The 25133-nt window shown below is 34.1% G+C and overlaps 2 protein-coding genes across 2 annotated transcripts; one reads left to right on the forward strand and one right to left on the reverse strand.

Moving 5' to 3' along the window:
• Positions 1-458: 458 nt before the first annotated feature.
• LOC128187942 (uncharacterized protein C20orf96-like) lies at positions 459-6975 on the reverse strand. The gene is made up of 12 exons (XM_052858650.1): positions 6825-6975; positions 6196-6386; positions 5605-5762; positions 5318-5376; positions 4809-4908; positions 4595-4694; positions 3603-3682; positions 3041-3118; positions 1914-2015; positions 1475-1540; positions 1060-1202; positions 459-814 (listed from the first exon to the last, which is right to left on the reverse strand). Exons 2-12 carry the CDS (start codon positions 6371-6373, stop codon positions 754-756), a joined length of 1125 nt encoding a protein of 374 aa, XP_052714610.1. The 5' UTR covers positions 6374-6386; positions 6825-6975; the 3' UTR covers positions 459-753.
• A 28-nt stretch (positions 6976-7003) lies between these two features.
• LOC128187940 (uncharacterized) lies at positions 7004-23575 on the forward strand. The gene is made up of 24 exons (XM_052858649.1): positions 7004-7124; positions 8479-8693; positions 9004-9156; positions 10586-10791; positions 10912-10975; positions 11085-11273; positions 11397-11460; positions 11811-11944; positions 12071-12423; positions 14451-14511; positions 15010-16440; positions 16668-17150; positions 17506-17775; positions 17986-18288; positions 18700-18918; positions 19107-19277; positions 19644-19742; positions 20158-20253; positions 20567-20681; positions 20970-21088; positions 21187-21300; positions 21699-21847; positions 22273-22441; positions 23374-23575. The coding sequence occupies exons 2-24, from the start codon at positions 8523-8525 to the stop codon at positions 23404-23406; spliced, it is 5166 nt and encodes a 1721-aa protein (XP_052714609.1). The 5' UTR covers positions 7004-7124; positions 8479-8522; the 3' UTR covers positions 23407-23575.
• Positions 23576-25133: the final 1558 nt, after the last annotated feature.

The following is a 25133-nucleotide window of genomic DNA, read 5'->3' on the forward strand; positions in this document are numbered from 1 at the left end:
ATTAATGAGCAAGTTTAAAATTTGTGTTGATTTTTTACAATGGTTTATAATTCCACATCACCATTTAATGTCCAAGCTTTCTTAACATTAGATGAAAACAATTTTTAAGTCCAGAAATCTTATTTTATTTTAATTTTTGGTTACTGGACATTTTTTTTCATATATTGTTCTCCAAGTAGTGAAACTACATTCATGCTTTTTGATACCAATATATTTTTTACAAGGGGACACTTGTTTTTTTAATCAATTTTGATAAAGGGGAAAACATTGATGCAGATCAAAAGACAAAGTTCAGCTAAATAAAGTTTATTGTCAAGGGTTTACCACAGTCCCCATACAATGAATTTTGAGTCCCAACTTAATTTGCTTGGAGTTAATGTTCAGATATGAATTTTAAAAGCTCAAAAGAAGGTGGGCTTTGAGGTATGGGAGACGAAACACAAAAATCCACCAACTGGTTGTCTTGTAAAACATATTGATTTTATTATTGATTTTTACAAACCAAATATCTTCAACAAAATCTAATTCATATATAATAAAGAATTTAAACGAGGAACAAGCATTTGAATACAATTTACAAAGAGTACATGTATACATTGTATAATACAAGTTCAATTCTCTCACATCAAATTAGCATGCCACAGTGACAAATATCCATATTCCATCTGTAAACAGTATCAAACTCTGTTCGTGTTGAGAGGAATTGACCAAGAAATGCTCAATATAATAGTAGCACCTGTCTTTTGGAAATGTTTATATAGGTAACCACTCTTGAGTCGGAATGTCCAAAACAACTTCCATGTCCGGTGTGCATCTGAAAAGCAATGAGATAAAAAATTCTTGAAACTTTTTTTAGAAAAACTTCAGATATTATTTAAGAATTTATTTGTTGTTTACATTCAAGAAAAATATATAAAAGGTCTTTTTTCAAGCTGAGAATTTGTTAAGGAAATTACAGTTCTAAAGATACTGAATTTTCAGAAAAAATGTATTTTCTTATTCATAAACATAAACAAAATAATAATAAATTGAGAGAATGAAGATTCCTTGATATCTCACTTTTGTCTACTGGGAAAGAATTCTGGAAACATCTGTAGACGTGTGTTGGTTTTTGGATCCCGCAGTAGTTTTTTAACTTCTGCTTCAAGAGCTTGGTTGACTCTGATCAGTCCTTCCTGTTCCTTTTTATGAACTTCTATTTCCTGCATCAAGAAAATGAGATATTTTACCTAAAGCATGCAAACAAAGGTCACCAATTTCATACATGACCCATAAAATTTGAAATAAATAGATATCGAAATATTTTATCTTGAGCTAACATACATTCAAGTATCTCACCAGTTACATGACCCATAAAATTTGAAAATAAATTCCTGGTAAATAATTGTCTCTTTAATGGACAAGTTTAAGCAGTAGTGAAGTTATGAAGCTGTTGGAGCAAATTACATCTATCAATAGACATATTTTAACTTACCTTGGCCATTACTAAGTTCTGAAGAGCCATATCCTTCAGACTTGGATGCATTCTTGAAATGGCTCTCTGATAAAACATAAAATTTCACTGAATTATGCAAACTTTAAAGACAACTGGAGTAAGATATAGTGAAAAGACTATATCAAATAGTTTCTTATGCATATAAATCACTCATTAATGATTTTTACTAAATTTTGATTAAATATGCATTTGAGGATGATAAATTCAAATTTATCATATTAATTTAAGCTTCCAATAAAATGGACCTAAGGAGAATCAAGAAAATGTTCAGATAAAAATTGAAACTGAATGTTTTTTTTCTAAAAACATAACAATAACACCGAACATAAGAATTCCTATTTCACTAACATTTCATAAATTTATTTTGTAGGGCCTCTATATCATATCTTTGCACTGCTTAATATTTCTACATAGTTACCTCTGTAATGCTTTTGGTGATACTGTTAGCCGTTCTTGTTTGCTCTTTCTCATACTTCTCTAGTTCTGTGAATACAATGTGTTCTAGGTCCTCTTGGTCTTCCTGTAAGTAATATATAGTTGACAAAATAGCATACAGTAAAACATGGTTATAGCGAACATGCTTATAATGAATTGACATATTTACATGAGCGAAGTTATTTTCATAGGTAGGTTTTTGGAAAATCCTTTTGAAAATGCAAACACAAGTTTTGTCAGCTTTTCAAGAACGGTAATTATTTTTCTATTTAACTTCAGCTGTCTTTATTTTGATGTGATTAAATTATATGGCATAATGAAATGCTTATCTGCATGAGCACAGAAAAAACTCTGATTCCATTAGATTTATGGTGTAAATATTTCAGACCTCCAAAACTGTGTTTTGCTTAAAAAAAAACAAAAAAAACACCCAAATTTTTTGTATTTATTTTGGTTGACTGGAAAATTCCTTTTAGAAGAATAAAGGGACATAAATCATAGATGTACCATGGCCTAATTAATTAATATGAACAAAATATCATTGAGGTGGAATTTATATAGGACTGAGCTTTTCATCCTTCACCTTTAAATATCAGGTAAGAATATAGTTCATAGTCACTACACACACTTTATGCATCAGAACTCTTGTTGAAGAATAAACCAGATTAAAAAAAATGAGAGACTTCACACAGAGGTCTGCTTTGACCTTGAACTAAGACTAACTAATAAGCATTTTTTGATAAAGTGTGGAAAATATGTTCATGACCTTTGACTTATAATCTAGACATGGCTCAAGGTTACTGCAGACCATTTACCAGTGATGAGCACTCTATTGTTGGAGTATGAGTCAGTAAGGAGTAAGGGAAGAGAAAATATGCTCCCAACTTGGATTTTACATAAAAATCTGATTTGACCTTGGCCTCTGACTATGAAACTTGGTTCAAGGCCACTGCACATTTTTCTCCCACAAGCCCTTCTTGGGTTAGGTAAGAGCCAGATGTGGGCAAGGGGAGAGAAAATAAGCTTCAGAGATCTACTATGAAGTGAAATCTGGCTTTAATAGTCATTCATATTTTATTTGCGACATAGAAGTTGATCATATTGCTGTACCTGGTTTGCTATTTTAAGGTTTTGTATTTCTTTCTGCAGTGTTGCTATCCTCATTGCTTTGACAGGATACTCCTTGTCCTACAGATAAAGAATTGTAAAAGACTGTTTACTCAAAAGTTCACCATATTGAAATGTTTCATGGATCCAAATTTATAAAATTGTCTTTATCCCTCAATTAAGTCATGCACCTGTGGAAAACGTATATGGATTACAATTTACAATTTTCTATGAAAAATTCAAGCAGAAATTAACCAATAATTGATACTAAACATGTGGAAATTTGAAAATGCAATTGACAATCTTCTTTAAAAATTATCAGTATAGCAGTAATCTAAATTTATATTAAATATGAAAAGAATAAAGAATGACAATTTTAAAAATTACAAGTAATTCATATTAAATATGGGGAAAAGCTTAACAATATTAAAAATCTCATCAACATATTTCTTTAGAAATCTCACAACACATTTAAATATGGTTTTAAATACTAAAATCTGCAATTTTTTTTACAGATTATGGAATCTTATAATAAACAAACAACTTTAGAAATTAAGATACTTACTTTGTAGCTCATGAGTGTATGCAACTCTTCTTGTTTTTCTTTTAATGAATCATCTAGATCAGAAACTTTCTTTTCCAAAGCTAAAAATAAAATTGAAAAGTGATGACGAACAGTGAAGCCAGTTTCATTTCCCTATATAATCTTAATGTTGTACAATATATCAATATAAACTTAGCATATGGTAATTAAAATTACTTATATATTGAATCAAATTGCTTGCTCCTCGTGCGTTTAAGTACTATATACATTAGGTTTTTTACTGTAGGGTTATTGGAAAAAATATCAAGTCAGCATTGAAAAGATTACAGTCATTTTTAAAAGCTGTGCAACTGCGCAGCCTCCTTCAGTAAACCAAATGAAACTGATGTAATCAAGTTGACCTTAAATTTGATGGGTGCATGCCTTCAAACTTTTGTCAGTCTTTGTGTCATGAACTGACCTTGAACTAAATATCAAGTGTAAGTGACCTTGAAATTAATAATTACTAAATTTATACACAAATGTCATATTGATTCAAAATCTACAGAAAAGATAATATACAGTAAACGTATTACATTTGGCTGTGTATTTTATTTAGCGTTTTTGGCGGAAAACGGTGTCTGCTAAATCAAGTACATCGCCAAATGTAAAAAATGTAATTAGATAAATAGTTACATTTAGAAATGCGCTAAATCAAATTACACTAACTTGTTCAAATATCATATTCCGCCAAATATTATACGCGCTAAATAAAATACGTTTACAGTAGACTGGCAGACACACCAATCAACATCCATTAAAAATGACACTTTTGACAAATTGAGGTCACCATCTACACTGTATGTCACAGGAATCCTAGGATAATGTGGTTGACTATGAATTATAGGTTAGTTTAAAAGTACTGGTATTAATTATGCTTGTTAACATTTTTAAAATGACAAACAAATTGACAAATGCTCCGAGTATGTGTGTACTGAAAATTAAATTCAAATAGGCATCCATTCCATCGCTACCTTGAAGTTGTGAATTTGTTCTGTGTCTTGTTTCCTCGAGGTCTCTCACTGCCGCATCATATTCTTTCACAAAATTGGAGTTTAAGGTTGTTATACCACCCTATCAATGAAAAAAAATTGATTGTCTTCCACCACAGAAATAAACTGAGATTATTCTTTATTTGCATGGCATGAGAAATGCATATTTTAAATGACACATCCATATTGATTTTACCCTGTATTTCTCATATCTTCTTAGCAATCCTTTGACAGCATTCAATGTCCCATATTCATCACTTTCAATACTTTCTTTTAGCTTCATATTTTGTTCCAAGCTGTAATGCTGGTCAAGAAATATATGTTTTTTCTCTTCTGAGTATATTTCAATTTCAGTATTAAATGTTTACATTTATTTGATAAATAAATTTGTGACTCATATTTAAGTTTGAAAGCGGAATCTATTAAAAAAAAAAATCCACACAATTAATGTACTGTGTGGAATCATTAGAATTCATGGTGGCTCAACTTTCATGGCATTTGTTGGTAGCCAAACCCCAGAATTTACATCCTCCTCGAAAATAAATTTTTAGGATTTACATGTTTTCTTACTGAAACTGAAAACCCACGCATCCACGAAATTACATCCCCATGAACAAGAACAAAACCTACACACCATGAAAATTGGCCCCCACAAATCTAAATGATTCCACAGTATAAGCTACAAGTTCAGAACCAAAAGGATACAGTTCTCTGCTTCTCTTCAGATATTCATCCAAAGTCTTCTTCCTGGTCCTTATTCTTAACTAAAAGATTAGTTCATGTTCCAAATTAAAAAAAAACCAGGAATCGATGTGCATTTGTAAAAAAAATTTTTACAACAATTTTTCACCACTGATGAATACAAAAAATAACAGGCAATTGATAATCGTGTATGAACATGCATTAGTATCAGTATACTATTTTCATTTGTTGAACAGTACAAATAAATTTTTTTGACTGATGAATTCAAAATAAAGAGGTAACTGACATACTTCGAGAATTTTAATCCTTTCATTTCTTTCTTTGTTAATTTCTAACATCTTGGCAGCCTCTTTCTTCTCTCTGTAGGTTACGTTATGGCCTTGGCCTTTGCCATGAAGACAAGAATCGGCAGACTTCACTCTGCCAACCATCAGCATTCTACTTCCCCCTGCACATACAATCACACATAGTTAACTACCTGGTAGTCCCACTTTAATCAAGCATTCAAAATAAATAAAAATAAAAACATACCCCCCCCCCCCACCAAAACAAAAAACAAAAAAACATGCTAAGTAGTTAGTAAACAAATAAAAATAATGAAAAGGTGATTTGGAATAAAATATATTACTACAAGGCCTACAATTCAATATATATTTTTTTTTTGCCCTTTTATTAACTTGCTGACTCATGAAAATTTCTATAATAAAGTTTATTCCTTTTATTTTAATTACCGATAGTTTGCTTTGTTTTAAATAAGTTTTTATTAAATAATATTTTTTGTAAAAAATAATAAAAAAAAAAGCTCTATACATTTTCTTTCAAGGAACAGAGTAAGTTTACATGATAATTTTACCAGAGATAATGTTTTGCTTATTAATTACCATCTTTGGGAGGAGGTGGTGGTCTTGTAACTTTGGTTTTCCGCGTCCATCTTTCATACTGGGAAAAGTCCATATTCAGCTGGTTTCCCAGAGTTTTCAGCAGGTCTTCTTTGCTGACCTGGGTCTGCAGCTGAGAGGCTCGGCTGGTTGTACCAGCAATATCGAAGGTGGATGACATTCTGCTAGTGACTCTGTGTGTCAAATATATAATCACATTATCAAGATCACACTCAACACTCAAAATTAACATATCAATGAAATAAAAATCAATTTCATAATAATAAAAAAAAAAAGCTTATGAGCATTTTTAAAATATGGAAAACAAATTCAAATTCTCCAAAAATATCAAATTAATTTAGTTAAGATATTAACAAAACGTCAAAAAGAGTCGAGCCTAACATTTAAACATTGGAAGTAAATAATTTTCGGTGATAGTCTTTACAAATAAATTACGTGTACATTTGTAATATTTTATTTGTACTGTAGAAAAATATTTTTGATTAGTTCGTAAGGGTAGTAAGGAGTTTAATTTAACCGACATTTAATAAAAAAAAATATATTAATGACATGTTAATTACGACAACTTTATGATAAAGTTCCATAACCACCACGAAACCAATCCAACAAACCTTTTTGGCCTTCTGTCGTCCAAAATATCTATCCTGAAAAATATTACTAATGAGACCCTTCACTAATAGCGAAAAAGTCGCGTATTTCTATTGAAAACTTTTCTACATTTTGTGAACTTCTCATTTAATCCGCCATTTGTAAACAGTTTCCATGTGTACACAAGAGAGTTCTTCAAAGGGAGGTAATTCATTCCATCCGCATTGTTTACTGTATGAGTCATAGGAAAATGAAAGTACTGTTGAATTTGGAAAACCACGTTTAAAGCAACTTATAATCGTAGGAGGTTTATGGATTTTGATGTGAGTGTTTAATATATGTAAAACATTGCATTGAATACTTTGCTATAAATCGAATACTTGTGTATTTGAATTTAACTTCCTTTTTCTCTGTCATCTGTTGAATTTGTCAACAACGCAATGCTTGTAAACATTGCCCCACCCGCGCAAACATCGAAATAAATGCTGATGTAGATGCAAGCCATAGAAGCTGTGCATCGAAATAAAATTGGTTTTAAGAATTCGTAAGTTTCACAAGAAACTGTTTTATGTATTTCAAGGTGACATTTTTTTTTTATTTAAAAAAGGCTATAATTAAGCATGCTATGACTAATATCCATAAAAAGGTTTTAAAAACCACATGATTTAAAAATAAATCAGTTAATTAAACTTGGATTGATAAAATTTTGATATCAATTAATAACGTTTAATCAAGATTAAATGTGGTTTATTTAAAAAACAAAAAACAAGAAAACCTCAATATATTTAATTATTAAAATGAAATTTAATTTAAATTGTACAAGTAATAATGCTTCGGGGTTACATTTTGATTTTGTAGTCAGAAAACAAATAATCTATGACATGAATGCGTGCAATAAAAAAAAGTAGGTGAAAAGTATATTTTAAATTTTTACAGTTTTATAGGTCTAGATATGATGCCAGTTAATAATCATTCTGTCAAACAAGTTTTCAGTTGTGTAGGATTGTTCAGCGTTTATTTATGATTTACTAAGGCTCCTGTAAAGATATTGCCAATTTTCATCATCCTGTCTTGGTGAAACACTCAATATTTTGATTTTTAGCTACAAATTACCGGTACGATGTGCTTATGTGTACCGTATATGTTTTGATTGGTTTTGACCTTTGGAGCTTTAACTTCCTTATTTGGGAGGTCATGTTTGTTTTTATTCACAAATTTCTATTTATATAATATAACAGTTTTAAAATAGATCACAATCATCAGCATACTCATTAAGGGTGCTTTCCATTAACGTTGCCTCGCCGGCAACGTTATCGGGAAACGGTGATGTAAATGGAACGGTTGGCAACGTCACAATGCTCGAACGAGGACGATTGCAGCTTAAAACTGATACTTATCTTAAATTTTGATCCAGAAAGTTTGGCTATTTGCAGTTTTAATGTATTTCAATGTAGTAGGACAAATGTTAGTTTTAGAAATACTGGTTTTGTAGAACAAGATAACCTCGACGCCATATTGTTTCCTAATCGGCAACGGTATATTGCGTTGCCAGTATCGCTCGCCGGCGACACGCGTTCCAGCAATCGGCAACAAAGGCAACACCGGCAAATCCGGCGATGCCGGTTAAATGGAAAGCACCCTTTTACTGTAATTAACAACACTATATTTTTATTGCAGAAGTCCCTTATTATTGGGCATTTATTGATTAAAAAACAAACAAGATGGGTGATCGGTGTTCTGAGGTGAAAGAGCTTCAGCAGCGGATTTATGAGGCATTATTGAAGTCAGAGGAGGTCACCCACCTCATTGATGGGTTAATCTGTGTCAACTGCCCCCTGGGGCAGAGGTATCAGCTGCTACCCATGGAGGAACTCTTCAAGGACAACAGCAATGTACGTCAAAGTACTAACCTTAATCATATTTTATGCGGGTAAACTGAGCCATTCTTCATTAACTTACTCAACAAGATTATTTTTTACTCTTCATCTGACCATCTTTCTTTGACAATATTTTGCTAAAATTGTGTGTTCTAATTGCAGTTTTTTTTTTAACCTTAATATTTAATCACTGATTGTGGATGTGAAATTATAGTTATATGGACACAATATTTCTGTTTTATTAGCTTGCTTAACTCAAAAAACACGTCTTAGCACTGTTTTTACACAAAAGTCTTTATTTATATCCAATGTTCTGGATTTATAGTTTTTGGAGGGAATCAAGAAGATCGGAGTGGCTCTGAATATTTTGGAAAAGTACTGCCGCCACCTACTAAAACCTCCAGTTGAGAGGTCACAGATGTGGCGGGTCGTCAAGTTTTCCAACAACATCTTCAGGGACAGAGTCGACTGTGTTGTGGTAGGTTCACCGTCATAGACCCCCCCCCACCCCTTTATTTGTATTGAACATGATTTTAATATCCCTTGAAACCTGATTATAGTGAACACACTTATGAAGAATTCATGGTTACAGAAAAGTCTGTTTCATTTCTTCCATCTTTATTCTTAAAATTGTATTATTATACCCCCCACAAACAAAGTTTGGGGGGTATATAGGAATTACCTTGTCCGTCTGTCCGTCCGTCCATCCATCCGTCTGTCTGTGCAATCATGTCCGGTCCATATCTTTCTTATGGAGAAACATTGGAAGTTCTTACCTCACACAAAGATTGCTTATGACCTAAGGGTGTGTCATGACCTTGATCCAAGGTCATTCGGGCAAGGTCAAGGTCACTGGCAGAAAAAAATGCAAAATTTGTGACCGGTCCATATCTTTTTTATGGGGAAACATTGGAAGTTTTTACTTCACACAATGATTGCTTATGACCTAAGGGTGTGTCATGACCTTGACCCATGGTCATTTGGGAGAGGTCAAGGTCACTGGCATAAAAAATGCAAAATTCGTGTCAGGTCCATATCTTTCCTATTGGGGAAACATTGGAAGTTTTTACTTCACACAAGGATTGCTTATGACCTACGGGTGTGTCATGACCTTGACCCAAGGTCAATTGAGGAAGTTCAAGGTCATTGTTTCAAAAATGTTAAATTCTGTCTGTGTTATGTCTTGTATTAATGGAAATATTAGAAGCTAAAATTTGACACAAAGCTTGCATGTCTCAGGCCACATGAAACTATTTTTAGACTCTCATCCCTGTCTCCCTGAAAATGGCCTGCCATGATGAATTTTTTTTTAGGAAAAAAAAATGTGTAAAAAAAAATTTCGGAAAAAATCCGGCTCAGTATACCAATAATTTAAAATGTTTAAATATTAATTTTTTCTTAGCGGGGGGTATCAATTGTGAGCTTGCTCACAGTACCTCTAGTATTAAAATATTTGGTTATAATATTACATCAATAATAAATTGACAAAATTGCTCATCCCTGGCACTATGCTATATTCAGATATTAAATTTATTTACCGGTACATTAATAATGGATCAAAATTGCTTTTCCCCTGGCACTATGCTTTACCATGTTTTACTGTGTTTCCAACTTTCACTGTATTGTTAACACTGTGAAAGTTCTTAATATGAACACACTAGTACATGTAGCTTTTGATTATGGAAATTAAGACGGGATTTAGAGAAAAGGCTATCCATTGTATATATTCCAGAGTATATAAAAGCTCCATTTAATCCATTAGTGGAATTGAGTGATTATTAGTTATTACTTGGGAGGAGGTTGCAAAATTCCTACCAAAGAAACATTCCCATGTGTAGTCCTATTGTAAAACTTTTCTATCTATATGACGACCTTATGGCTGTAAATTTTTGCATTCTGAATCACAGGGAGGGAGAGACATCATGAAGCTGATGGGATATACCGAGGACATCCAAGATGGACTCCAGTTTCCTAACTCTGGCCAAACAAATGAAGAGCAACTGTATCGCCTGCTGGCCGACATTATGTGTGGGAAGAGAGAGCTAGATGCCTATCTAACAAATTATCACCCTTATCCAGAGAGGGTGGAGAATTTACTGCCCCATCAAACAGTGTAGGTTGTTTGTCAGTATACTTTGCAATTCATTAGTCAGGTAAATTATTTCATATACCTGGAATTCATCTACATGTCCATTTAACATTCAAAAGAAAATTATTTTATCATATCTCATAGGCTGGATGTGGCAAGCTTTCAAAAGAACTGGATTCAACAAGGAAATCTACCCATGAGAAAATTGGTAAGTTTTGTTTTTCTTATTTTGTTTTAAACTCCTAATTACTACCAGTCAGATAGGGTGTATTAGACTTTGAAAATACCTACCTAGAAAAATTAAATCTTTTTTACAGAAGCCTGTAGCAAGCATTGCATCTAATACGCATACAGAATCTAGACTGACCAATCAGCAAAGATCATCATCCAGTAGTTCCTCCTACTCTGACAGTCAGCTAATGAGGCAGGACGTAACAAATCAAGTACAGCAACCAATCAGAGAGGCTGTAACTGAATCAAAACTATCCATTCCAAGTGCATCTCCGGTACATATACATGGCATAATGAGCTCAGAACTTTAGCCCTTAATTGATTGATAATTTGAATAAACTATTATCTGAACCTCTGATGATTGTATTTAATTGTAAGTTTTGTTTTAACATTCTTAGTCTAACAAATCTGGTGGACAAAGAACAGGCTCTAGTGAAGTGGAATCTCCACAGTCCAGCATAGGTCAGTTCTAAATACCTGCATCTGCAAAGATAATAACTTAGCATGATTCCGAAGACTTTCTGAAATGAAAGGAATTTGGCAACCAGACTGCAATTATAACAACTGAAATAAAATCAGCATTTTATATAGCTTTCATCCTACTTTCAAGACGAATTGCTAATTCTGTGTGCAATTTAATATCTCTTTCTTTTTTTTTTACTTTGTCTTTCATATAAGAAAGCAAATTGAAATTTTAGCTTCATCAAATTTTTGAGCATGAGTATTGATATAATTCACTTAATAACCTATTACAAGTGTGATTTGGTGAAATTTAAATTAACATTGATGTATGTTTTCCATTTAATTGCCAGTGTGCGACATCTGTGGTCAGTCAGTAGCCATGTTCATGTGTGGTCGCTGTGACAACAAACAGCTCTGTACAGCCTGTGACGAAAGATGGCATCAGCACCCAAAACGCAAAAATCATGATCGCCAGAAATTAAGGGTACTTAAACCTAGATTCAGACTCTCAGAAACAAAACATATTTTTTCATTTACAATATTTTTTCTTTGCACATGAAATCATTATATCAAGTATATGATGTTTTGAGTTTTGAAATTATTTTTGCAGATGTCGAGTACAGAACAGAACTCGGATGACCATGAATATCTGTCAGCCAAAGAGAGCCATGCTCTTATTCCTTCACCTACCCCACAGCAAACACACGACCAGCTGCCACAAGAAGTACTGCAGTACGCCACGCAAGACGCCACCCAAAATCAGCCATATTACTCCACCAGTGAACAACCTCCATATTGTATAAAGCCGATCGTGACTCCATATTCCGCTGGTTCCAATGTAAACCAGTCTCACTATGTAATGTCTGCCAACAATAACAATATGGATTTATCTACAATGCACCACTCTGTGCAAAATGTTCCAGGCATGGAGGAACACCACCCCCAGGAGGGCTTAATATCAGGGTAAACTTATAGATGTAATCTTATACAGTCAAATCTCCCACCCCACCTCCCGAAACCCCCATTCCCCACCACATCCCCTCAATGGATTTCTTATACATGTATGAAAGTAAAATGATATCAAAGTTGAGCTTGCCTAGCTCTTATGGTAGTGGAAATTAAAATGAAAATATTTACATCTGCAAATTAGTTTTTTTATATGAACCTATAAAATAGCGAAAACGTTCAATTCTGTGTGAACTTTTTCATGATGTCACAATGATAACCACTTATATTGCTTATCGTTTGATTGTAGAATTATTACTTACCTTAAAACACAATGATGTTTATACACTAGGCAAAATTGCTAGCGCACCACCTACTACTTCTTTGATTGTTTTAGTTCTGAACGCAACAAAGATTGATTAGTATATTATTTTAACAGTTTATAATAATACAGAAAATGAAGCATCATTTGTTGTAATCTTATTGACCAGTTGCTTTGAGTACTGTTAATAAAACATTGGTACCCCCCATTATGTGATTCACATATCAATATCAGGTGTGGGCTCCATTTGCTCGTATAAATCGGATCTGTCTGTCTTTTCGCCTAGTATTTACGCGATGCGTTGGAATTCTTGCTCGGTCCCTCACACTTCCGGTTTGCGCAAATTTCCGGTACAACCTTGCAATTGACATGTGGTGCCTTTTTTAAAACACTTTGGCTACCTTAAACGACATTTTTTTTATTTGATAAGCATGCTATGTCATGTTTTAGCAAATATCACCGGTAATCGTACAATTATTAACATTTTTGCTAACCTCACTAAAGGAGCATTCTGCAGAGACCATACCAACTGTCCTGCCACGCTTTTCTGTGATCAAACGCGCCATACCCCGTCGGGTTTTTTGTGAGGTTTTAGTAATGCATGCATCAATAATAAGATCACAAAAAAGAAAGTAATGATTTATCTTTCCAAAAGAAGTGTGAGCACGATTTGAGCATTTTTAAAGAAGAGTCACGCTTCGGTTACCATTGCATCCATTTATCTGTTTGGACATTTAAATGTCTTACTTATAATTTAGGTGACTTATTTAAACATTAAATATACCGGTATCTTTAAAAAATTCTAGGATGTAAATATTATTTTATTTCAAATGGGGCGTTAGCAATTTTGTCCAGTGTAATTCTGAACAATTTGGTTTTCTTAAACCTAAATATAAATAATAAACAACATTGTTAAAAAGTTCACCTGAATATAAACTTGGTTGCTCATCTGAGAAGCCCTTTGGGCTTCACAGGATGTGATCACATGACCAACCAAGTTTATGTCCCAGTGAACTTTTTAACTTGCTCTTTATTGCTAAAGGTCAGACGACACATTCCTCGAGAATCTTTTTAGTATCTCCTCGTAATAAAGAGTTCCAATAAAAAATATTAATTTTATAAATACTTTAAAAATGATCAAAATTTACTTGTAATGGGTTATATATGTCTAGATGGTCGAGTGGTTAGAACCGTGGCTGCTCACTGCCAGAAGCATATAGGTTATAGAGGATGTGAGTTCAAAGCCCTGCCCCGGCGGAGATATTGTTCTAATATAGTGAATTTCGCTGTGCTATAGATGTATTTATTTTTATATCAGCAATTCAAGTGTATTTTCAAGGAGATTATATAGGATAATGCATACTCTAGTATTTTGCAGAAATGCCTGGTAAGGTACCCTAATTTTTTGCAAGAAAGCTTGTCAAAGTTGTAGTAAACCATTAACAAATTCTTGGAAAAAATTATCTAAAATTGAGGAACGTGTCGTCTGACCTTAAATAACCCTTATAATCATTGGATACTTTGAAATATTCAATGTTTGAGATTAATTTTCATGGATTTTTTTTTCTATAAATACATTATCTTTAAGCTTCCTGCAAGTCTTCAAATGATAAACAAGATAAATAGAAAAACTTAGTTACATTCTTTTAGATACAAAAGGAAGTGATATACATGTTAAAATTTCCTTTTTACCCACAAATTTATTCTGAACTTTATTTGACAGACTGCAATCACAGCCAGGGACTCTACGCAGAATGTCACATGACCCAAACATGCATCAGAATGTAAGTGTCTCGCAATGTTTGTTTGCTTTGTATATAAAGTAACATACAATGTCACTGAAAAAGTTTGTTACAGTGCATCATTAACTTATACATGTTTTTTGTATTTTTGCATCTTAGTACCTAGTACATATGTATTTCCTATATATTAAATATATCTTATTTACAGTTTTGATAACAGGCAGTTAAAAAACAGTCAAAAAATAATTTCTTAAGCATGTCATTGACTAATACAGTGACACACAGTTTTTATTGAATTAGGCAACAGTTAAAGAATATCACACAAACTACCTAAAAACTGAAAATATATCAGACCCTGAATATATATCAGAAAATACATGTACATAAACGAAAATTTTGTACATGAAAAATATAGCATTTATTCCTATGGTATATGTCAATAAATATTATAAAAAGTTTGTAGATTTACATGTATGTAATGTATGAAATGTAACATTAATTATACAGTCATTGTATATGTATTCATTGATTACATTATAGGTGTACCACACTCTGCCTTCTGTGCCCCCAAGCATGCAGAGAGCAGCTCCTGGGGGACCCCCCACCTCCAAACTATTGGACAAGATTTTGGCCATTCCCGACCTGTACAGAAGAAAATCCAAAATAGAGATTCACTTGGAGACGCTGCAGGAAGAAATTGATAACATCGAGGTCAGAATCCAGGAATGCATAGCTCAGAATGCAACGTTCTACGAAGATGAAGAGTATGGTCGTCTGTTCAGGAAAAAAGGATTCCTACAGAGGGAGAAGATAGAGCTGGAAAAATACGAGAAAGAGCTGGATAAGGTTCTGGTCCAGCAGGATCAGATGTATTACCCCTCACAGTGGCCCCTCAATTACCAGCAGCAAGTGGGGCTGAGTAGCCTTCCCCTCGGACATTTGCCCTCGGTCAATTCTCCCGGCGGGGTTAACCCACCGCACAGTGGAGTGTTCATCTTCGTTCCAAACTCGTATCAAAGCAGTCCTCCAGTTTACCCCAGTGAAGGCCCTAGTCCGAGCATGGCCATGCAAAGCCCTCCTTCATTTTATGGTCATCCAACAGGGCCTTCTTCATACTTTCCCCAAACAGAGCAGAGCATTCAGTGTACATCGCCTCATAACCCGCTGCTGGCATATCATTCCAAACAGAACTCTCCACAAACCCCAAAAGTATCGCCACGTATGCATGGGAATTTTCCATATGTGAATCAACCATTAAATCAGTCACCAAAATCTGGTACTCTTCAGCAGAATGTGGAGCACAGGAGAAGTCAGTCCATGTTTCAGGAAAGAACAGAAAATACACCTGTGCATGCCCAGAAGCATACCCCAGAAAGACCAAATTTACCTTTAATGGAGGAGAGAAAGGTCTTTCAAGAAAACAGAGCCAACGAGTTTCATCGCAGGCAAACCAGTAGTATTGTAGATGAGAGGAAACCTCCAAGTACCCAGCAAGTTCCACCTCCCCCGAAATTCCATGACATGCCAGTATCTGCAAAGACAGTGTATCAGAATTACCCCCCTCCTGCAGACCTACAAATTGTTCCCCCATTAGATTCACCTCCAGTGCCCATTCCACCACGGATCCCCAAGGAACCCCCACCCCAGATCCACAAACCCAAAGTGGAGGGGTACGGATCCCCTTGGATCTGTCAACATTGCACCTTTCACAATGACCCAGATACTAGGGTGTGTGCAGTTTGCTTCAAGACAAGTGATAACCCAAAATTTGTACAACAAGGCAGTGCTAATACAGGGAGTTCGGTGAGTGACAGCCGACCAATGAATGACCTGAACAGGCCACAGAGACCTCCGGCCCCTGGGGTAGAGAAAAAGCAGCCATCTGCCACTGGGGCCCAACACAGTGATGTCTCTAAAATAATTAAAGAAGCGTCTACAGCAGGGGACAAAATCATGCAGCATTACGATGAGGTCAGTTTAGTCTGTTTTAGTTTGTAAAAAGGTGCAAGTGGTAGTACATGCATATTGATGTAAATATTTATTTAAAAGCAAACAATTCATCAATTTATAGATATATTTTTACAATTAAAACTTTTCATTTGATAAATGAATTTTAATTTAATTGAATCTTTTATGTCAAAGAATATATATAGAATTTAAGCAAATAAAGCACATTTATTGGTGATTCATATTTCTAGATATATCATGAGAAACAAGAAGCTAAGCGCCAGTTTGAAGAGCAGCTAGAGAAAGAAAAAAAGAAGGAAGCAGAGGAAAAATTCATACAACAAACACTGGCTGATCAGTTGAAAAAAGCAACCATTCAGTCCCCACCATCAGCACAGGTTCTGCCCAAAAGTACAAGCCCAAACAGGAGCAACCAAAAGCCAGGGGAACAGTTGTCATTCCCTGTGACAAGTGAAAAAGCTACTGAGCAGTCTCAGCCCCTGAGTAAATCTCCCAGCAACAAAAAGGGCCTTACTTTTCCAGAGACAATGGAGGCACTGGGTAAACAGTTTTGGGAGGACCACAAGGACATTGAGACTAAAGAACAAGGGCTGAGTAAATCACCCAGGAACAAACAGGGTCTGAACATTACGGAGACGGTGGAGAAAGTGAATCAACAGAGAATGCAAAACTTGATGGACATCGAGGCCAAAGAACTAGTTGGTTTCTTTAAGGTACATGTACTGCAAATCATACTTTACGTTAGATTTTTATACTATGCTATGTTCCAGGATACCATTTTCGTGGCAATTTTTAAACAAAAATGCACATACAGTACTTGTCAAAAAGTGCAGTTTATTAAGACATAGTTGAAAAAATCTTTACTGACTGAGGTATAAAGAATACCAAATAATTTAGGAAAATGTGCTGCATAAACATCTTGGGATAGATTATAAGTACATGTAGATTACTTGCATGTAGTTCTGTTTATGTTGCAAGGAAAAAAAACTGCTGTAACAAAATAATTTGTGATATTATCTCTCGAATTTTGAAAAGAAAAGTCTAACGTCATTTGTATTGTTGTGCTAGGAAGCTGAAAAGGAAGGATTTGATACTGATGAAGGAGAGCTTGCAGTAGAAATGTGTGTAAGAGACCAGTTACTTCCCTTGCAATGGCTGAAGCAGATCTGGATGAAGCGGGTGAAATCTGTCATGGCTGAAGTGGCAAAGGCAGGAGCAGACATGAATGAAAACGAGGTGGGGGAGTTGTCTGAGGCAGAAGCCAAGAATTCTCTAAAGGAAACCAAAGGAGATGTTGAAGAGGCTGTGAAAATCTGTACTGCAAAAAGATGCAAACTAGTAAGTTTGTACTTATGACAGAATACAGAGAGTTTTTTATGCTAGAGAAATAAAATAGATCCCTAAAAGTCCCTGGGATCCTCTAAATTGACTCAATTGTTTCTTGATTTTTTTTAAAGTTAAAGAATTTACAAATCTTTACATACATATATAAAGTATGTTAATTATTTCTGTGGGTCACAATAACACACATTTTTAAAACATTAACAGTACCAAGAGATATGTAAGGTGGACAACAGCTTTCCAAGAGAAGAGATTCTGCAGGCCATGTTGTCATCTAAAGGGGAGTTGGAGGAAGCTCTAGACCACTTAAACTCTGACAGCCTGCAGCAGTTTACTGACCATCTCTGGGAGAGGGAGAACTCTTCCCTGCAGGGTGAGGACGAAGCTGAGGGTGTAAGTGAGGCTCTGGCGCTGTCTGATGTCCATGATGCCTGTTTAAGTGTCACCAACAGCGTGCTCAAACACAATCACTTCCAGCAGATGGTCAGAAACAAAGACATTAGCTCTGATGTAAGTCATGCATTTGAAAAATTAAGTGATGTCAAAAATTAAAGATTTTTAAAAAATTACAAAAATGAATTGCATTTTTGTATTACATGTAATACATATGTGAACACTCTATATGATGTGTGATGGTTAAATATATTCCTTTTCATGGATACTGGCTGTTTTTAAATATGCCTCTTTTCTGTACATCACATGTTTGTCATTTTGATTATTGTAAGGTATGGTAATCTCCGTTTTTTAATACAATGTAATTAAAATTTACATCTACCAAATGGCATTTAAGTCAATCTTAAATTTAGCACAGCTGCTCAATTTATCCATTTCTTCATTCTAATAAATTGAAAATAAACCTTTGCTTGTAAACAAACTTCTAATCTTAAATACAACACAATTTCTCAACTTTTCGGTTAACAGCGGAGGTCCCGGATGATAATGGTGGAGGGTAAGCTACAGAGCTGGGGGCGGGCAGAGACCGTGCTGAAGATCCTGGATATAGATGTGGCGGGTAAGAAACTGGAGGCCACCCTGGAGGACATCGTAGAGGCGGTGTATAACTGTGGGGACCGTCAGAGCTCCCTCGTCTACCTACAGCAGGAGTGCCAGTGCTGTTTCACTTACTTCCCCATGAGCAAGGTATGTGTTTTATTCATGAATATATCTATACATGCTACACATCAACTTTTGACATTGTCCCCAGGCAGCCTATGATCTCCTGCTAGAAATTTTGAGAACACCACTGTGTATCATACATTGTTTGTACAGTATACCCATAATGCGTAGACTTAAAATCATCTTGAAATTGCTTACTTTTTTTTTTACAGATAAGAACTTTGAATTGCCCATGTAAAATCTGCTTTGACTGCATGAAGAACTACTTTGAGTTGAACATTCGAGAGAAACACGTCAGGAACCTATGTTGTCCAATATGTCAGCACCCAAACATGGACAACACTGAAGCGGCCAATGAATACCTGTCATTCCTCACCATGCTGGTCAGTCTGGGGTTTTATATAGCGTAGAATCATTGTAAATTAAGGGGGTCAATTATTGCAGGTTTCATGGGTACCAGTAATTTTGTTGATTCCTTTATATGTAGTATGATAAAGACTGTGTTTCACAATTCATTTGGGATGTTAATATGTGGGTTTAAGGTACCAATAAAATCTTCAAAAATTCAGCCATCATGAAAACTAATGATATTATGGTACAGAAAATGTACCTGCCTAAAGACCTATCCATTCTGAAACTAAGCATATCAGTTTAATGAGGTTTAACGGTACATGATACATTTAGGACACAGCCTCTCTTGGCAGCTTTTGTTTGCCAGAAATGAAGCATGTTTAATGTTTTATTTTCAGTTGAATACAATGGTTGGTCCAGACATTCGAGAAATTTATGAAACCAAGCTGCGGGACTGGCACTTACAGAAAGATCCCAACTTCAGATGGTGTGCCCATGTAAGTATATACTAGTATACATGTATATAAATAAATATATAGTACTTTTTGCACTGAAAAACACTCTGGTGAATAATGATATTGTAAATTCTTTTTTTTATGCGAGTACTTAATTCCGCGATGCCACTGTTTTGCATCAAATCATGAGAATATGAAATCGTGAGCACCAATTTTTTTCGTTATAATTACATATGGCTCAAAACTATCTGAAAAATAAAAGGTATTTTTTTAAATCCATGAGGAATGCTTTTCGCGATTTAATGCAGATATTAATTCCTCGCATTTAATTAAATTAATTAATTGAATTTACAGAACATGTTAATGAAGAACAATGAACAAAAACATTTATGATAAGGTGAAACAAGTAAATCTCATGGTGTATTTTGAATTCTTTGATATTAATATGTTCTTGTAGTGTGGCAACGGTTTTATCAACATCGGAGGAGAGAGAAACCCAGCCATGCAGTGTCCATATTGTAACAAGAAGACATGCTTCAACTGTAAAAAACAGGTAATATTTGTTCTTAAAAATGAGGAAAGAACAAAGAATCTTGCTCTCTTTCTTGTTTAAAGATCAACAAAACTCTGCTTAGTATATTACTGTTATTAAACACCTACTTGAACATGAATCAACTGTAAATGTGTGTATAAATGTATATATTAAGACAGGTACTAGTATTGAAAATGAATTTAAGGAGATGTTCAAAACTTCAGGTTCCAAATAAGAACATATACCCGAGTAAGAGTCTGTTAGAATAAATTATGCTGCAAGCCATGGATTTTACTTTTTTATCAACTGATTTGATTTTGTTCTTTGCTAACAGTGGGAGGATCAGCACGAGGGTCTGACCTGTGAGGAGTATGAACAATGGAAGATTGACAACGACCCAGAGAACCAGGCCATGGGCCTAGCGGCTCACCTGGCCACCAATGGAATCGGTTGGTGTTTCTTATCTGGTCAAAGAAGAATGGAATTTTAAAACTTATTGGGCACTGTGTACTTGTGCACTACCAAGGAGAAACTTACAAAAGTAAAATTGTTGATGTAGACAAAGTTCCCTTAGTATATTTTTTACATCACATCAATGATTTAATGTAATACCAATGCTTACTACAAATGTATACAGGCCACATCTCCCAAAGAGTTTGCTCTATCTTATTTTGTTTTCACAGGTCCTAGGTATTTTCACCTTAATGTGTGATCGTGATTTTAACTTTTTTTTCCAGATTGTCCAAGTTGTAAAATGAGATTTTCCCTGGCTAAGGGGGGCTGCATGCATTTTAATTGCCCGGAGTGTGGACATGAATTCTGCAGTGGATGTTCTCAGATGTTTGATTCTAAAGGAGTAAGTTTTCTAAGAAATAAGAAAACAAAATCATGGATCTCAAAATAATTCCACAGTTAAAAAATTCAATGACCTTCAACTTTACTATGATTTTATAGGTGTGTATGAAGTTCAAGAGTTGTCGGGGAAAGGGCCTGCACTGTCACCACCCCCGAGACTGTTTCTACTATCTCCGTGACAACTCAGTCGAGGAGCTTCAACGTCTTCTTAAGGTAGATATCTTTAGAACTGAACCCACAAATACACCTCCATTCTCAGCAATCAAAAAATCATTCAAAAAAGAAAAGGATTTTTTGGCTTTGAATATCTTAAATTTCTTGGAATTATAAATATGAATTTCTTTTCTGTTTCTGTGTATGATACATATTTGCCTGAAAAGAATACATGTACTTGTTTTTAGCTTATATTAGTTTTTAAAAGATCTGAATGTAGTTATTATTGGGAATTTTCTTTTTTTATGTTTATACAATGTATGTGATGTTTCACAAAAGGTGACCAAGGAATTTTAGGTTTTGAGAACTTATTTATCAGGATCTGAACAGAAAGTTTTTCATTTTGCTTTGTTACAAAGGGTGCTTGCTTTGACTGTGTATCTTTTAACATTGTGCAGGAGAAAAATGTGAAGTTTGACACGGAGGCTCCTGAGCATCAGGAGGACCAGCGACACTGTCCTGTGATGGAGCTAAAAGATGTCCATGAGGGCAAGAAGGATGAGGCCTGTGGTAAAGATGTCATTGCCGGCCACGCAGGGCTCTGTGGGTAAGATATCTTCATCTTGAGCCAACATATATATATACTTGTAATACAGTAAAACACAGCCACTTATAATGAATCTCTTGCTTACAATGGTCAGATTTTTTATTCCCTTACATAAATCTTAAAGTTTTATCGTAAATAAATCGGATATAAATAATAGATTTAATATGGTTAAAAAAAACTAAATTATTTGTCCCTTGTACATCAATACTGTCAGTAATATGATACCGTAGCATATAATAAAAAGAAATTCTTTCTTTTAATATTGGGGTCAGGAGTTACTTTGATTTTGGAAAGAGAGAGTTATTTGTCTACCATTTGGCAGTATTTTCCACTCTCTTTTCTAAGTATGGGTAACAAAATTTTAATGTTTGGTTGTACACTTGTTTATAATAAACTTAATTTTTCTTTTTCCATCTTTTACTTAGGTCGCACTACAAAGAGTACTTAGTTAATCTGATCAACCGAAATAAAGTGGACCCAGTCTACATTATGGATGTTTCTGAGATGATACGCCTGATTGAGCGAGAGGAGAAGACCCCTCCTCAGCGGAAACCGACCTATCAGGAATCTCAGTACCGCAAAAAGCTGATACAGGTAAGTGACAGCAAATCCTGCCTTCGTGAAACATTTGATATCCGTCTTAAAATCATGGAAAAACATGGCTCATCTCTGTTAGATCAGCATACATACATGTACTATCCACATTTCCTGATTTCTATGTAGACATACAGTCAGGTACATTGTTTCACCGCAGTTCGTTTTACATTTTTTTTTAAAAATGAAAGATGAGAGAATAATAATGTATAAACTGTGAATAGTCACTAGGCTACTTTTCTTGGGACACTTTGATGGTTCCCATATTCATTTCTGAGTGCCTACAAATTTAGATACCCACTAGTTCACTGCAGTACCTTTTTACATCACTGAAACATCACAAGAATAATTACCTGTATAAACTTTCATCACTAGTGTATTAGTATGAGAACACACCAATAGTCCTTACTGAAGTTCACTGTTGAAAATGTCCACAAGCTTTTGTTAAACTCTGAATTACCAGTGGTCAGCTGACTTCGCTATTACATCTAGGGTTTACACAGTTTTATATGTAATTTATTCATGTTACATCAGTTTAAGGAGGCTGGGTGGAGAACACAGTAACCATCATCAGATAAATTATTATTTAGTAATGAAAAAATCCCTTATACAGTAAAACTCGGTTATAACGAAGTCACTGGGACCTGAGAAATCACTTCGTTATATCCGTAATTCGTTATAACCGTATAAGAAATTCATTAAATTTACATAGCTGGGGATTCGCTATATCCGCGAATTCGCAATATCCGTGTTCGTACTAAACGAGTTTTACTGTACATGTACTAGAATGTATAAATTTTAATTTTAGATTTTGATTTTTTCATGTATCTTCATACATATAGAGCTCTCCTTCTGAAGGAGATTATTACAGTTTAAAAATGGCTACAACCTCTTAATTATTGGCAAAACTAATATTTCTCTTTCTCTTGCAGTTTATCAAGGATAAAATACCTTTGCAAAGATGAAGATGTTGCTGTTTTATTTAAATCATATATATACATGTAATTCATATACACCGGTAAATCACTTTTAATTATATTCCATTGTTGTGTTTGTTTGTTTTAAATTTTATTGTGCTGTCTGTGATAAAAGTTGTGAGGGATTTTTATTCAACTCAATAAAATCGATATAAATTGAAGAATTTTTGTGTTATTTTTAATGCTTTCTTGTCAATTAAAACTCAGTAGGTAAATTTTTGCATTAAAAGCTTAAACCCCAAAATATATATCATTCTTAAATGTTGGCTCTTTCTTTAGGAGAAAATGTTTGTGTACAGAAACTAATATCTCGAAAGATGTGTGTACAATATGTAACACACGTTCTAAAACAAGCTGGTTTGGGACACCTCCTGTGATATACTACAGGTATTTATTGAAGTAATAAACAATAAAATTAACTGTAATTTTAAAAATAATTTCTTTACAAAATTGTTACCTAACAGCGTAGCACAGTGGGTTAGAGGGTTCACTACGAATCTGTAAGTCATGAGTTTGAATCACTGGGGATTTTAAAAATTTTTACCTTTCCAAAAAATGTTAAAACAATTTTTTTGGTTAAATATTGTTCTTAAATCCACATTAATATGGACAAATGTCCCATACCATCTTAAATAAACTGCTCAGAGATAAGTGTCTTAAAATAGACAAAGAAGTTTTATTAATTGATACAAAGTTTGGAATGCTTTATATTTATTTACAATTACTAGTGGAATGTTACCTAAAATATATATCCACAGATTTAAAAAACAATAAATAAGACTAAAAATTAAAGAGTTTTAATATAGATTTGGCAAAAAGCAATTGCTAATTATTTTTAATTGCTGATAACATTGCATTGATAAAAAAGGATGAACAAATTCAGGTTAAAAAATTCTTGCTGTCAAAATTAAGTTTTAAAAGCATTCCAGAATTCAACGAAATCCAAAGAATCTGAGAAATCTTTGGCCCATTGAAGATCTTTTCTTCTCAATGAAAGGAGCCTGGAAAAGTTAAAAAAAGATACTGTAATATAAAACCAAAACACTTTTTTTAAAAAGAAGAGTTTAATGTTAACAAAACGTATTGTTATATTAAAACAACAAACTTTTTCGAACAAAAAATAGGAGACTTGTAAACTCAATAATTAATATCACACACCTCTCTCTCTTCCTCATGATCCACCACTGGTTCTACAGAACAGCTTGGTACTTCAACAGAGTTGTTCTGTGCAATGTTTGGCTGCAATACAACCTATAATTAGGAAAATACCAAAAGCATCTCAATTCACTGACCAAAACACAAGTTAAATTTGTGACTGAACAGCTTAGAATGCAGGCACTACCGAATGTTTTTTATTTGAAAGAGGGACCAAACAAACGAAAAATAAAAGTGATCATTGTTTAAACGTCTTATAAATGAAATTAAATTGTATTTATAGATAAAGAATGTGGGCGCTTAAGATGTAGATTCGGCAGGAATCTGGGCGCACAAGCAGAGTGAAAATTTCATCAATTAATTATGAATATTTTTCGAATTATAACCGTTGTTTGGTTTCTGTTGGATGTGGAATGAGTGGAAAAATATTTGAAAATCAAAAGGTTTTATCATAATATGGGTCTAAATATAGCAACAGGATGCAATTCTTGAAAAATCCTACTTATTTACAACTGTTTTAAAATGATTTTGTTGTCTCTGGGTCTTCTCTCCACAAATTT

The sequence above is a fragment of the Crassostrea angulata genome, chromosome 6 (assembly GCF_025612915.1).
Source record: "Crassostrea angulata isolate pt1a10 chromosome 6, ASM2561291v2, whole genome shotgun sequence".
In the NCBI taxonomy this organism is placed as follows: Eukaryota; Metazoa; Mollusca; class Bivalvia; order Ostreida; family Ostreidae; genus Magallana; species Magallana angulata.

Bases quoted from the DNA above. Each gene is read 5' to 3' on its own strand.
- LOC128187940 (XM_052858649.1), top strand. From the start codon at position 8,523: ATGGGTGATCGGTGTTCTGAGGTGAAAGAGCTTCAGCAGCGGATTTAT. The intron at 16,441-16,667 runs GTCAGTTTAGTC...TCATATTTCTAG, and splicing joins TCATGCAGCATTACGATGAG to ATATATCATGAGAAACAAGA. The intron at 19,743-20,157 runs GTAAGTATATAC...ATGTTCTTGTAG, and splicing joins ACTTCAGATGGTGTGCCCAT to TGTGGCAACGGTTTTATCAA.
- LOC128187942 (XM_052858650.1), bottom strand. From the start codon at position 6,373: ATGTCATCCACCTTCGATATTGCTGGTACAACCAGCCGAGCCTCTCAG. The intron at 5,763-6,195 runs GTAATTAATAAG...TTGTATGTGCAG, and splicing joins ACCACCTCCTCCCAAAGATG to GGGGAAGTAGAATGCTGATG. The intron at 1,541-1,913 runs GTAACTATGTAG...ATGTTTTATCAG, and splicing joins TCACCAAAAGCATTACAGAG to AGAGCCATTTCAAGAATGCA.